At 36.2% G+C, this 12,211-nt stretch overlaps 1 protein-coding gene across 2 annotated transcripts in view; it reads right to left on the reverse strand.

The window, feature by feature from the left end:
- The window catches only part of ANO3 (anoctamin 3), a 171,257-nt gene that overhangs the window by 36,118 nt on the left and 122,928 nt on the right, over positions 1–12,211 (reverse strand). For both annotated transcript variants that reach the window (XM_066187291.1, XM_066187292.1), the window contains 5 exons: positions 10,177–10,308; positions 8,761–8,867; positions 7,316–7,371; positions 4,833–4,954; positions 3,476–3,610 (listed from right to left, as the gene is read on the reverse strand). In XM_066187291.1, the coding sequence (XP_066043388.1) occupies positions 3,476–3,610; positions 4,833–4,954; positions 7,316–7,371; positions 8,761–8,867; positions 10,177–10,308 (552 nt within the window). The remainder of the gene's footprint in view (positions 1–3,475; positions 3,611–4,832; positions 4,955–7,315; positions 7,372–8,760; positions 8,868–10,176; positions 10,309–12,211) is intronic.

A 12,211-nucleotide genomic window follows, 5' to 3' on the forward strand; every position in this document is an offset into this window, starting at 1 on the left:
TAAAAGAGTAAATAATTCTAGTGGGCACTCAAACCACAACTCTAATTTTGGGAAAATAGAAATTGGCAAACCTGAAATCTCTACAGAGGGGGTATTTGCTCCCTTTTGGTGGTACCCTTCCTTCTTTTCCATTTCCAACACCCCCATGGCAACCAGAGATGAACTCCAGAGAGAATCCTTACACAGAAGGCAGAGACGCATGGCCCTGTGCTGAGCTGAGATGGGCTCTTGACATAGGCTGATACATCTCTCTCTCTCTCTCTATCTATATCACACATGTACTATATATTTATGTAATAATTTAATATGTATATATAAAGTGCCAACTGCTAGCAGGCCCTGAGCATAGAGCAGAGGCAGGCACTAGGACAAGTCATAAACAAGACAAATTAATTCTTAGACATCATTCTGCATCACCCTCAAATTACTGCTGCACAAAACCTATGGCTGGCATGGTAAGCAATGTTTGGTTCTATGGCAGCACATATTCCTTTATTTGCTCATTACTTCTCTAATGAAATGGTGCTGGATATCTGGAAAAAAAAAGAAAATTATCATTTCCTGCCTGCAGCCACTAGAGGTGGGCTGATGGCAGCTTCCTGCACCTCACAGGTAAAGGCACATCACAGAGCAAAGTATCCTTCTGCAAAACTGATTTGATCATTTGTTAAGTTCAGATTTTGTAGTTCACAAGACAGATTTTAAAAAAGGGCTTTTTGATGGAATTTATCATACTGAAATCAACACTTTCTAATAGCCATGGATTCCTCATAACAGGTGCAATAAACCTGTTTCACATGAAACAGTGTTCACCAAATAATAATGAATCTGGCACAACATGCCAGTTCTGACACTGCCATAATGCCCTAACATTCTGCTTAAATTTCTAATTTCCACTGGGTTTCCTGTGTCTAGATTTTTTTTAAGTAACATATCCAATTCTGTTTCTTCCAGATCGCTGCTGAACACTGCATTTGTGTATGGTGGTAGATGCAGGGCTTAAAATCAAACGATAGATTTTAAAACTCTTACAAATGCTTATCTAGAATTTTCTTAAACAGAATGCAGAAACGCCAGATAAATATTCTCTCCGTCCCAGATAAAAGCAAGAATAAGAATAGCTGTGCAGTCCATCTACTAATGGACTAATGGATGATTCCTCTCTGCTCTAGGTAGGAAGTTTCTGTCTAATCCTTACTAACACCTTCCAGGCTGTGTTTTGAAATGAACGCTGGCTAACGATAGTTATAATAAATACATGAATATTCACCTTCCCCTGTAGGCATATAAGGCTCGTATGGGGGTTTACCTAACTTTCAGTCTCTTGCCTGGGGCACACTGGCAGTCTGTGCAGCACAGCATGACAATGAGGTGCCTCAGGATGAGACCCAAGACAACCAGCCTCCACAGGGACAAACTCAAATGTGCTTTGTCTGTGTTTTGTCTGCAGCTATTCAGCAACAGCCAAGGGAGAAGACTGAGGACAGAAACCCTCAAAAGCTAGCCTGCCTCTGTGCCCACGTGATTTACAACACCCTGCAACCTTCAGCAAGGAAGATAACTGCATTCTTCTGTTAAACAGGAGTTGTACCTTCAAGTCTTCCTGGGAGAAGCATATAACACATAGGAGGTGGTTGTCCTTTTCTATTCTGTGCTGGTGCAGCCTCCCCTCGAATATGGTGTGCAGTTTTGGGAGCCACAATATAAGAAAGATATAAAGCTCTTAGAGAGTGCCCAAAAGAAGGCCACAAAGATGGTTAAGGGCCTAGAGGGGAAGCCATTTGAGGAGCAGCTGAAATCACATGGCTTGTTCAGCCAGGATAGGAGGCTGAGGGGAGATCTCATAGCAATCTAATAGCTCAGAGCTTCCTCTTCTTTCTGGTGACCAGTGACAGGACCAGAGGGAACGTGTGAAGCTGTGTCAGAGGAGGCTTAGGTTAGATGTTAGAAAAATGTTTTTCAGTCACAGGGCAGCTGGGAACTGGAACCAGGAAGGTAGTCACAGTACCAAGAACAACAGAGTTCAAAAAGTATTTGGACAATGATCTCAGGCACATGGTGGGATTCTTGGGGCTGCCCTATGCAGGCCCAGGAGTTGAACTTCAATGATCCTTGTGAATCCCTTCCAACCCAGGATATTCTATGATTCTATGATATAATAGCACATAATAGGTTACAGTTTGAAAGAATGAAATGGCAAGAAATTCTGTTCCTTCTCTCGGGGAGTTGCCAATGACACACCTTTCTCTTCCGCAAGGAAGAAATACTAAGCTATACCTGGATAATAGTAGATTATGGCCCCTTGTTCCCTCTTTGTTGGAACTGTGCCATTGTACACGTGACAAATACAAGACTGACAGTTCAACAGCTGTGGTCCCTGTGCTCTAAGAAGACGCTGATCCTTGACTTTAGATCCACTGCATTTCGAAGACATTATGGTGAAAAACAATCCTAATTCAGAGAGAAATATCTTCAAGATAGCATCATTTCCTGGCTGTTAAGTTTATTGCATTTAACTGTATTTAATGCGGTTTGAATTTGTACAGTTTCTCAGGAGTACGCCGTAGAAAGCAAGCTTTAAAAAAAAGTGTTCATTACAGCACTGTAGAATATAATAACTCACTGTGAAATAGAAGTTAAAAAAACCTCCTTATATAAAACTTGGATATAGTCTTGCTCTAAGCCAGAGAAACATTTTCTGTGAAATCTGACTCCAAGTATCCACACAGCCTAAGCACCCAAACTGCTTGGAGCAACAGCTGCAATTTTAAGAGCACTGATACTTATACTGTCTGATAACATCTAAAGGAATACTTTGCAACAGGGTGGATGCCCAGAGAGTTCCTAGAAGTACAGTCAGCACTTAAGCACCCTCATCACAACCCGTAAATTGACATAAACTCTTCTCAGAGCAAAATCACAAACGGGGGAAACGAAAACTTGGTTCATTTCATGTGGTTGTAACCTCCCTGAAGCGAAGTCTCCTGGCTGCAAGTTACATTGACACAGATAAGAATTTTGTTAGACTCCAAGTTTACCCCTTTTAATGAAGAAGGAATAAAAGACATAGACAAAAGTTGAAGTTTAGTAGCTGTACTACGCTCTGGAGGTTATAGCAAGTTGGAGGTAATGAGGGAATATGTCTGTTTTTTCACCCATTAGCCTTAATTAGATGAACAACTATTGCAGTATCTCCAACATGAGAATTGGTCCTTACAGACTGGTCTGTTTCTCCTTAATGGGAATCACTGCAGATGCAGTGATAAGAGTGCCCACTGCCAGCAGTTCACATCTGGCTTGATGCAAAACAAATACACAAAGTGTAAATACTTGACTCAAACACCCAATATTCTATTTTGGCTATTTTTACATTATTACCATATCTGCAGAACATTTTAAAGTATAGTAATCTAAGTTGTGCCAGACCGTTCTCAAATTTTAACAGGCTATTACATATTATTAAATAGAATTTTACCTTACTTGGCTGGAATCCATAGTAAATAATCCATAGAGGAAAACAAAGAGCCCAACCAGGGCAGCAGGAATAAGCATTCCAGTATACCATCCCAGCCAGGCAAAATACAGTCCAATTTTTTCACCAAAGTATCGCCTACATGAAAAGGAAACACATATATTGTTTAAAACTAAATTTTATGGTGACCTCTATCTATCTCTACTGTCACAGTAGTAGAATAATTCTAACAAGGAGCTACCATAACAAGTTCATGGCAAAATTGTCTCTTTAGAAAACAGACAGGTTAGCATAACATTTTAGTGACACTAATTGCAGATTTATGAGAGAAAGGATATAACTGTACTGCTTCTGTAATTTTCGTGTCCTTGCAATGACTAAGTAGATGGACTAGTAGCAACATTATTGAACATAGGATTGATAGATAGATAAATAGATACAGATGTACACAGACACAAAAAATCTGGAAAGGGATAAAGTAAGTTAGTATGATCTAAGTATTCAATTTAAAAAAAACCCACTAATTTTTTTTAACTGTTATCTAATTATCTAATTTATGGTAGATAATCATACATGACATGTATGACTATCTATCATAAATCTACCATGACATATTTCAAACTACTATTAGTGAAAACAATGCGCTGAAAACACAAGCTGAAGACTGAACTTTAATTCTTCAAAATTTGGGTATCAGTTGCTAGAACAGATGAAATAGCAGCGATCAGAAAGTCAGTCAAGGTACAGCATAAAATTGTCCCATGGCACATGCTTAGCTCCACCAATAATTGGTTATGACTCAGATCAGGAATAAAAACTTACAGCAAGAAAAATGAACTATTGGTATTCAATGCAGAGGAGGAAACTATGAAATCCAAATACCACCATTATGTAACTTAAATTATATATATTTCTCTATTTTACATTTGGTAACCTGTGACACTAAGTTTAAGACATATAAATAGGAGTTTATTTAAATCCACATGGAAAGGTTAAAATGGGGTTGCATTTGAAGCCCTCTGCATCTGATAACTCTGACTGTCCATGTGGATCAGAGTCCACTCTCAAAGGTGCTCTCACAAGTACCAAGTGTCTCTGATCAGCAGACCACATCATGGGTTTGTATTTTAAGTTTAACACTGCAAATTCCTGATCAGTTTGAACTACATGTACTTTATGCAGACTCATTTGGAATTAACCTACAAAAGACACCCAAAAGAGGCAACTCAAGAGAACCCCAGCCTTATCCAATAATAGGGAATATCTAAATGTCATAGGAAAGCATGAGGAATTTATGAATATAATTAGCACACAGTTGCCAGGCTTTTTGCATCAGAGAAAATCTTCAAAGTATGAATACCTGATTAAATCGAGAGGCTGGTATTTGTACCACATTCCCCATCGTGCCCAACGCTCATACAAGAGGTGTCTGTGATTCTGTGCTCCATGTGTTTTGATGGGATGTCTGCTTTTGTGACTTCCCTGAAAAAAACCACAAAGAAATGTAAGTACATTACTAGGCTCTATGGAAAATGTATAAGTTTCTTAGGTATTTTTTCTTATAATTTTAATAGAAATGTTCTTTATATTTAATAAATAGGTCTCTTATTCTAGGCACATCTGGAACATGTCATCAGGAGCTAATGTAAGCCTGACATAAGAGACAGGGTCGCATACACTTTTGAAATGGCCAGTTTCTCTAGTAATTAATGACTGAAACATATTAATCAAAGACTTTAAAGAAGTACTCAACTCTTTATGGGACCTTTTGTTTCTATTTTACTAATAGATACCTACTTGTATGCTTTTGCCTATATAAATTTTTCAAGAAATTCTTTTGACATATTTTTATTTCTTCTATGAAATTTTAGAAATTTCTAGTGTGTCAGCTCTCTTCTCCTTGACATTTTCTATGAATTTCTTTCACTACTGTTGAAGGCATAGAGAAATATATTTTTTCTGTGGTATATACTTCCTAAGATGAAGGAAACAGAATTGGCATTATTTTGAAGCTACATAGGACTCTTGAGGCATTAAAAGCAAAACAGTCAGTCTGATCCAAAAGGAGTCCTTCCAGGCCATGTATGACATTTACAGACCACCTAACAGACTAAAAGAATAGCCTCATGCCTGGCAGTCAAAAGGTAAAAGACAGATTTGCTAGAACAGTCTTGAGCAGAATCTCTTGCATTTGTAATTTTGCTCCAATGCTGAAGTCAGACATATTTCATAGTTGAACTTTTTCCCCAAAAACCTTCCATCACACAGCTGTGGTAAAGAAAACATTTCATCAATTGACTGCAAGTGAGCCAAGTCATTTCTTGTGAGGAGAGCAGAGTTCTCCAGTGCCATACTTCAGTTAGTGATCGGACAGATTCTTGACCCTGGTAGATCTAGGTAACGAAGTCATTTAGATTTTTATCATGTAATTAAAATCTTGAGCACTCCCCACAATTCAAAGAACACCATTTACTTGTTGCAATCTGCTGATTCTCTGACTTAAGAGTTATGAGTTAGAACCAAAGCTAAACATAGCAAAGAGTCCAAGTCTACTCCTTTCTCCTTACAGTCAGCAAAGCAGCATACCAAAGATGTTAACACCGAGTGTGACCTTTGCAGCATCTAGGAACACCTAGGAAGAGAACATCAACTTATTCTCACAGTAGGCTGGATAAATGACTGCAAAGCATTACCCAGTATTACATGTTTTAATTTTTTTTTTCCTGCATCTTTCTGCACTGTCATCCATAAAAGAGTTCAACTCTCAGCATTCCCGCTGGGACTGAATTTTCACTCTTATTTGTTCATGTGGGAAAGAAAAGAAATTTAAAAAAATTAATTGAGTGTTCCACTACTAGTCCTTAGCATCAGTCAAGCAGCAATTAAGGTAAGAGTGGCTTAAAAATATGATTTCACTAATTTTAACTGAGATGTAGAAACAGTAGCTTATGCCATAACAAAGGAACTTATCAAATGGATATGACAGCATGGCTTTGATGCCAGAGAAAGCTTCACAGGCTTTTCTGCTGGTACAGCCAGCTTTTCCCTGAAGTCAAAAATGCATAGCTGTAGTATTAGCAGTGATGTTACATTATTTATCTAAAATATTCCTTCTCTGTATTCCTAGTACTTAAAAATTAAAAAATTACTCTCAGCCATTTCTAAACCCTTTGAAACACGAAACCAAGTCACAATATTCAGCTGAAACACCCAGAGTTCAGAGGTGCAATTACCATGTTCCTGAGAGCATTTCAAAGACTGAAGATGTGTGGCTTGCTTCTTCAACATCAAAAGATTTTCAAAAAACCCTCTTAAGTCATACACAGATTTTTGTTTATTTTGTGGATTTACAGTCCTTAGCCAACTTTAAACTACTGGAAAAAGTATTGTCAAGTAGGAATTATCCAGAACTATTCTGAAAATACTAAACAGGAAATAATTAAGCAGTCTCCCTAACTGTGATCAAGTGGCCAAGCTATTAGAAAAACAAAACCTTTTGTAGGTGGCAAGCAAAAATAATTTAATACAACTAACTGGAACAATTTGGAAGTGATACTCTCCTTAAGAACTTAATAGGCAATGTCTAGTTCATAAAAAATCAGAGAAGAATAATAATATCCTAGTCCAACAAGAAAATGTTCCAGGATGCTATTATAATATCCAAATTTTCTAAATACAGAATTTTAAAAGCCAATATTAAAGTAAAAGTTACAAATAAAAGAAGCATCAACAAATTACAATATGAAATTAAAAGTCTGCAGGACAAAATTAAAGTAAGATCCCAAACCACTAGTGCAAGCTTTAATCTAAATATGAAACTAAAAATCAAATTAACTAGGTTACCTCATGTGGTGGAAATGCTGCTTCATATGTTCCATTATTTAGTAACCTATTAATACCTAAAAAAACCCAAAAAAGAATTAGTTCTGAATATCAATTTTTATACATTTTTTCAAGTAGTGTGAATTTTCAAGTTACATTTGGAGAATGTAACCTAGTGTGAAATGATAAGAATGCTGCTAAAGATGACAATCAACAATCCCACCAACTACTTCAGCAGGTATCGTGGATCCTTCAAGATTTCTGGGTTTGTCAAACTAGGCAGCAACTTGCCAAAGCGCCAAAGTCTGCAACCTTTCTCTCAGGGCTGAGTGCTTGTACCAGATTGAGTGTGAGAAGTTAGTTTCATTCACACTGTATTCCTCAGAGCATGTAATACAGATTTTATGGGTGACCAGATGATCTGATATACACAGACAGTGGTATGGATAGACCATACCTTGAGGCAGTGAAAGCCCTGCAGGGTTAAAAGCTCATGTGGTATTTTTAAATATAAGCCAGCTGACAACTTCATATCAGAGCAGTGCTCTGTGCCAGACTGACTACTGCATTTTGGATCAGTTCCTGGAGTCTTCCTAAAACCAGGTTTGTTGTACTAGCACAGCACATTATAAAAAAATGAAAAAAATAAATAACCATTGATAGGTACAACAAAAAGATTCAATAGCCTTTAGGAGCAGATCTGTAGCCAAAAGTTTCCCCAAGAAACAGGTACGTATGATGGAATACAGATCTGCCTCTTCAAATAAAGAAATTATACTAAACTAATCTCATAATGAAATTTGCCATTGTCAGCTGTAAAAGTGTTACATATGAACACTCTCCCTGCTTTTCTTACTACTGCTTTTGTTCAGTTGTTCAAGCAACAACTTTCTGTAATTGGTATCATCCAAGCCTCTGCATATTTAATCCTTTATTTAACTCCTGCAGAAAAAATAGAAAATCATGCATACATACCCTGGTCACTGAAAATGAAAATGGATAGTTAGACCTTCTAAAAACTAACACTGTTCATATAAACTGAATTCAGTCTTCAGATCAACTGTCTCTGAGCTACACAGAGACCCCAAATAAATCAAGTGTAGCACACATTGATTCTGCTGAACTGAAATGGATGGATAATAGCTGAAATACTAGGATCAGTCCGTGAAAACACGGTCAGCTTTCTGAGGTATATGTAACCCTTACCGTGGCTCTCAATAATGTAATGTTACAATTACCCCTCCATCTTATTTTAATGAATAATTAAGTTAAAAATACTGCAGATTTTCACAGAGGTATTTAGGTAGAAAATGACTGGACATTGTTTCAACTCTGTTACTGTGTGAATGAAAAGATTCCAAGAACAGGAAAAAATTAACTGAGTTTATTCAAATAATATTTTTTCAGGCAATTAAAGATGAAAAATTTTATAGCTTTGGGTTAGGTAAAAAATACAGCATTCTCACCCATTTTGGATTTCCCATCTTCATACTTAGTTCTCTGTAGCACATGATGCACAATTCTACTTCTTGTGGAATTGCTGAAGAAGCTGTCTTTGTTGTTTATCGTAAAACTATTAAAACAATTAATGTCTTAATATTCAAAACAATGCACACATGTTGAAACATAGCTGTTCAAGTGTTTTCTTTTTACAATGATTTACTGGATATTTACATTCCTTAGGCATAAGATTTTACACCCTTACAGCAGGTCCGGTAAAGTTAACCTTATCACAGATTATTTTTAGGAAAACAAAACTAAAACCAAAAATATCCTACTATCTAGTTAATTTTGGTTCTAGATATAATTAATTAAATAAAGATCTTCAATTGCAGTGGTGACCTTAAATTCAAATTACTTATGAGTTGACAGTTGTCTATGTAGTGAACTATACTACTATTTAAAAAAAAAAAAAATCCATGCACTGGAGACTTGGGTAGCAGCTCCACAATCATTTTCCCTTAGAGGATCCTAGGATGGAACCAAGTAAAGCATCCTTGGCCAGATGACTCCATTCTGGACACCAGAAATGTGATATGCAGGAGCTTCTTCCTGCTCAGCTGTGCCAAAAGTGATATTATTACAATTAATTACAACAACTGAGCCGATTGAGAAGAAAACACCAAAAGCAGGGGATTGATCCAGTGCAGCATCATAAGTTGATGGGAAAAAAAGAATTGAGTCTATAATGCAATTACTCTGGTTTTCTGGGGTCAAGTCAGTTCACCACCATTTCGCTTCTTTACTGAGCAGAAAAATCCTGTTTATCCTCATTCACATTTCTACTTTAACTTTTCCCTCCTAAAACAGTTTTCACAAAATAACTTTAAGAAACAGGATTTTAAAACTCAACTTTTTAGGTACTGAAAAAATTTATGTCACAGTTTAATTACAGCATAGTCAATATGCTGATTTGAACACATATTGTTTTGTTGTATATATATTTGTATTTTCAGAGGCAAAAGACCTTTTTAAATGCAGATATGATAAGAGAGAAAAAAAATCATCACTGGTTTTAGCTTGCTTCCGGTGTTCCAAATTTCAACAGCTGCATCAGGTTTTGCCTAAGTCAAATAAGTAATAAGCACTGAAAACTTGAGCAAGTATTTGCATTTTGTAATGTAAAGGAAAAAATAGCAAAAAACTTCTAAACTAATAAGGCAACATTCATTTTTCAGTCAGATTTCAGATTATGTTACTGACTGACCATCAGATAGCAAGTAACACAGAGCAAATTTTCACTTTAAGAGAATAATATGAAATATGATGCTTGGGATTGCCACTGACCATCTGTTAGGAGCTACCTCTATCACTTGCTTAGAAGTGAGAAAACAGAAAATCCTTGTGGTCTCTGGCACTGCTTTTCCGATCCCAGCACTTACTGGTGTATGCGTGCACGGCTAAAGGGTGCTGTGTAGCAATCTGTTTCTTCTAGATCAGGCAGGGCCTCCTTATCAAGCTTCATTGGGTTTCTTGGCAACCAACTTTTCAGCTCTCTAATATTCCTCTGCAAACTGAGACAAAAGGAAGTCAGATTTACAGGCTCCCAATTCCTTGCTATTTCTATCTCCAGCATTGCATATTTAGTGACATCATACTAGAAATGAAATTAAATGAAAGCAGGAAACTTCCACATTAGGTATATAAAAGAAAATAAGGAGTTAAAAAGCAAAATGAACAATATTTATTTGCAATCCATCTTGAACCCTTTACTTGAGTAAAACTCATCCTAAAATTATTGGGATTATGGCTCTAAATGGGACTGCAGTATTGAGTCTGGAGAAGTTAATTTTTCAAGGTAGTTCATCTGGCAGAACGGATGCTTATGCCTTAGTCAAGATCATACCTAGTTGCACTGAACAAAGCAAGTGAAACTCCTCCCCACTCTCTTTCCGGGCAATGTGGACACTAAAAATCATAAAATTTTTAAGTATATTTGAGAGTGCTGAGGATCAGATTATGGTTTTCTGATTGCAACAAAGCTTTCCCCTGAAAATTTTCTTAAAAATCCAAGAGCTGATATTGCCTTATGAAACAGCATACCTAAATATCAAATAAAATAAAGGATATGTTACACCAAAATGGTTATGTAGTATTTAGGCAAAAAACCCCTAGACATGGCTTCCTGCAGATCCCTAAAAATTGGTATTACGAAACACAAACAGAACATCAATGTTGTACCTTCAATTAAATTGTATTCTGACAACATAAATTTTTTTTCTCTACTGGCACCTTGCCTCAATGATGTCGCAGGACATCATTTATGCACAGGTAAATCTAGTCAAGTGCAGTTAATTTTCAAGCAAATGCTCGCTTCAATTTTGCGCTCCTTGCTCACCTATACTTTTTCATATTCAACTGCAATGCAACATGGTTATTTAAGGAGTAGATCTCAAATTAAACATGCTATATCATGACACAATAAGCAAATCAGAGATTCAGAAAAAACTCTAAATTTGAGAAAACCATTCCTTAAATAGTATTTTTTTCAGTGGAATTTGGGTTCTACTCAATTAATATGTATGCATGATATATAAAGCATATATATTTTATATCCACAAGAAGTGTAAAGCTAAGCAACAATTTTTTTTCTCTGAAGTGAATACTTCATTGTCTTTGCTAAGCAGAAGCACAGCTACACATTTCATAATGTCCATAGTAAAAAGTCATATTTCATAATGTTAATAATACTTCATAATGTGAATGAACACAATTTCCTAATGTTCATAGTAAAGACCAGTAAATGATGACATGGTAAATTGCTCTCAGGCAACAAAGTGACCCTTGTGAAAATGCACTTCTTATTATCAACATCAGCAAAAACATTCTACCCCTATTTCACCCAGTATCAGATAGAAACTTTAGTCAAATGTGGGAGAAGGATTTTACAGTTAAATTTAAAATTCTCAAAATTTTCTTCTGGCTATATATTGCAAGATATTGGTGCACATTCTGTTGTAACTGATACTGCACTTGAGGGACACCACTTGTATTCAACATCAACCATTATAAGACAAAGAACATAACACATTCATGAAACTGAAACACAGTTCACAGGCAGGTGGATTCCTTAAGTGTCTCCTTAATAATACCTTAGTAAGTGAGTTGATTATCTTTATTAGTTCCAGTGGAAGTTCTCTTATATATAAGTGGAGTTTCCCCTTTACTCTTTTGAACTCTTTTTTCTGTTGGACACTTGCTGACTTTTTAGTCAAAATCCAGAATTCTTTTTTAATAAGAAAAAGATGCAAATGCATCAGGAAGAAGAGGAAAACAATGCCTCTAATTTCAGATTTTTTTTTTTATTATGAAAGTACTTTAAAATTGGTAATGGGAAAAGTCTTGATCATTTCTCCCATACAAAAAGCTAAAAAGAAGTAGATAAATATTATGTTAAAGAAGACAGCTCTCGTTTAA

Source organism: Chamaea fasciata, unplaced genomic scaffold (assembly GCF_029207755.1).
Source record: "Chamaea fasciata isolate MVZ Bird 193981 ecotype frontalis unplaced genomic scaffold, bChaFas1.0.hap1 SCAF_7, whole genome shotgun sequence".
NCBI classification, from domain to species: Eukaryota; Metazoa; Chordata; class Aves; order Passeriformes; family Sylviidae; genus Chamaea; species Chamaea fasciata.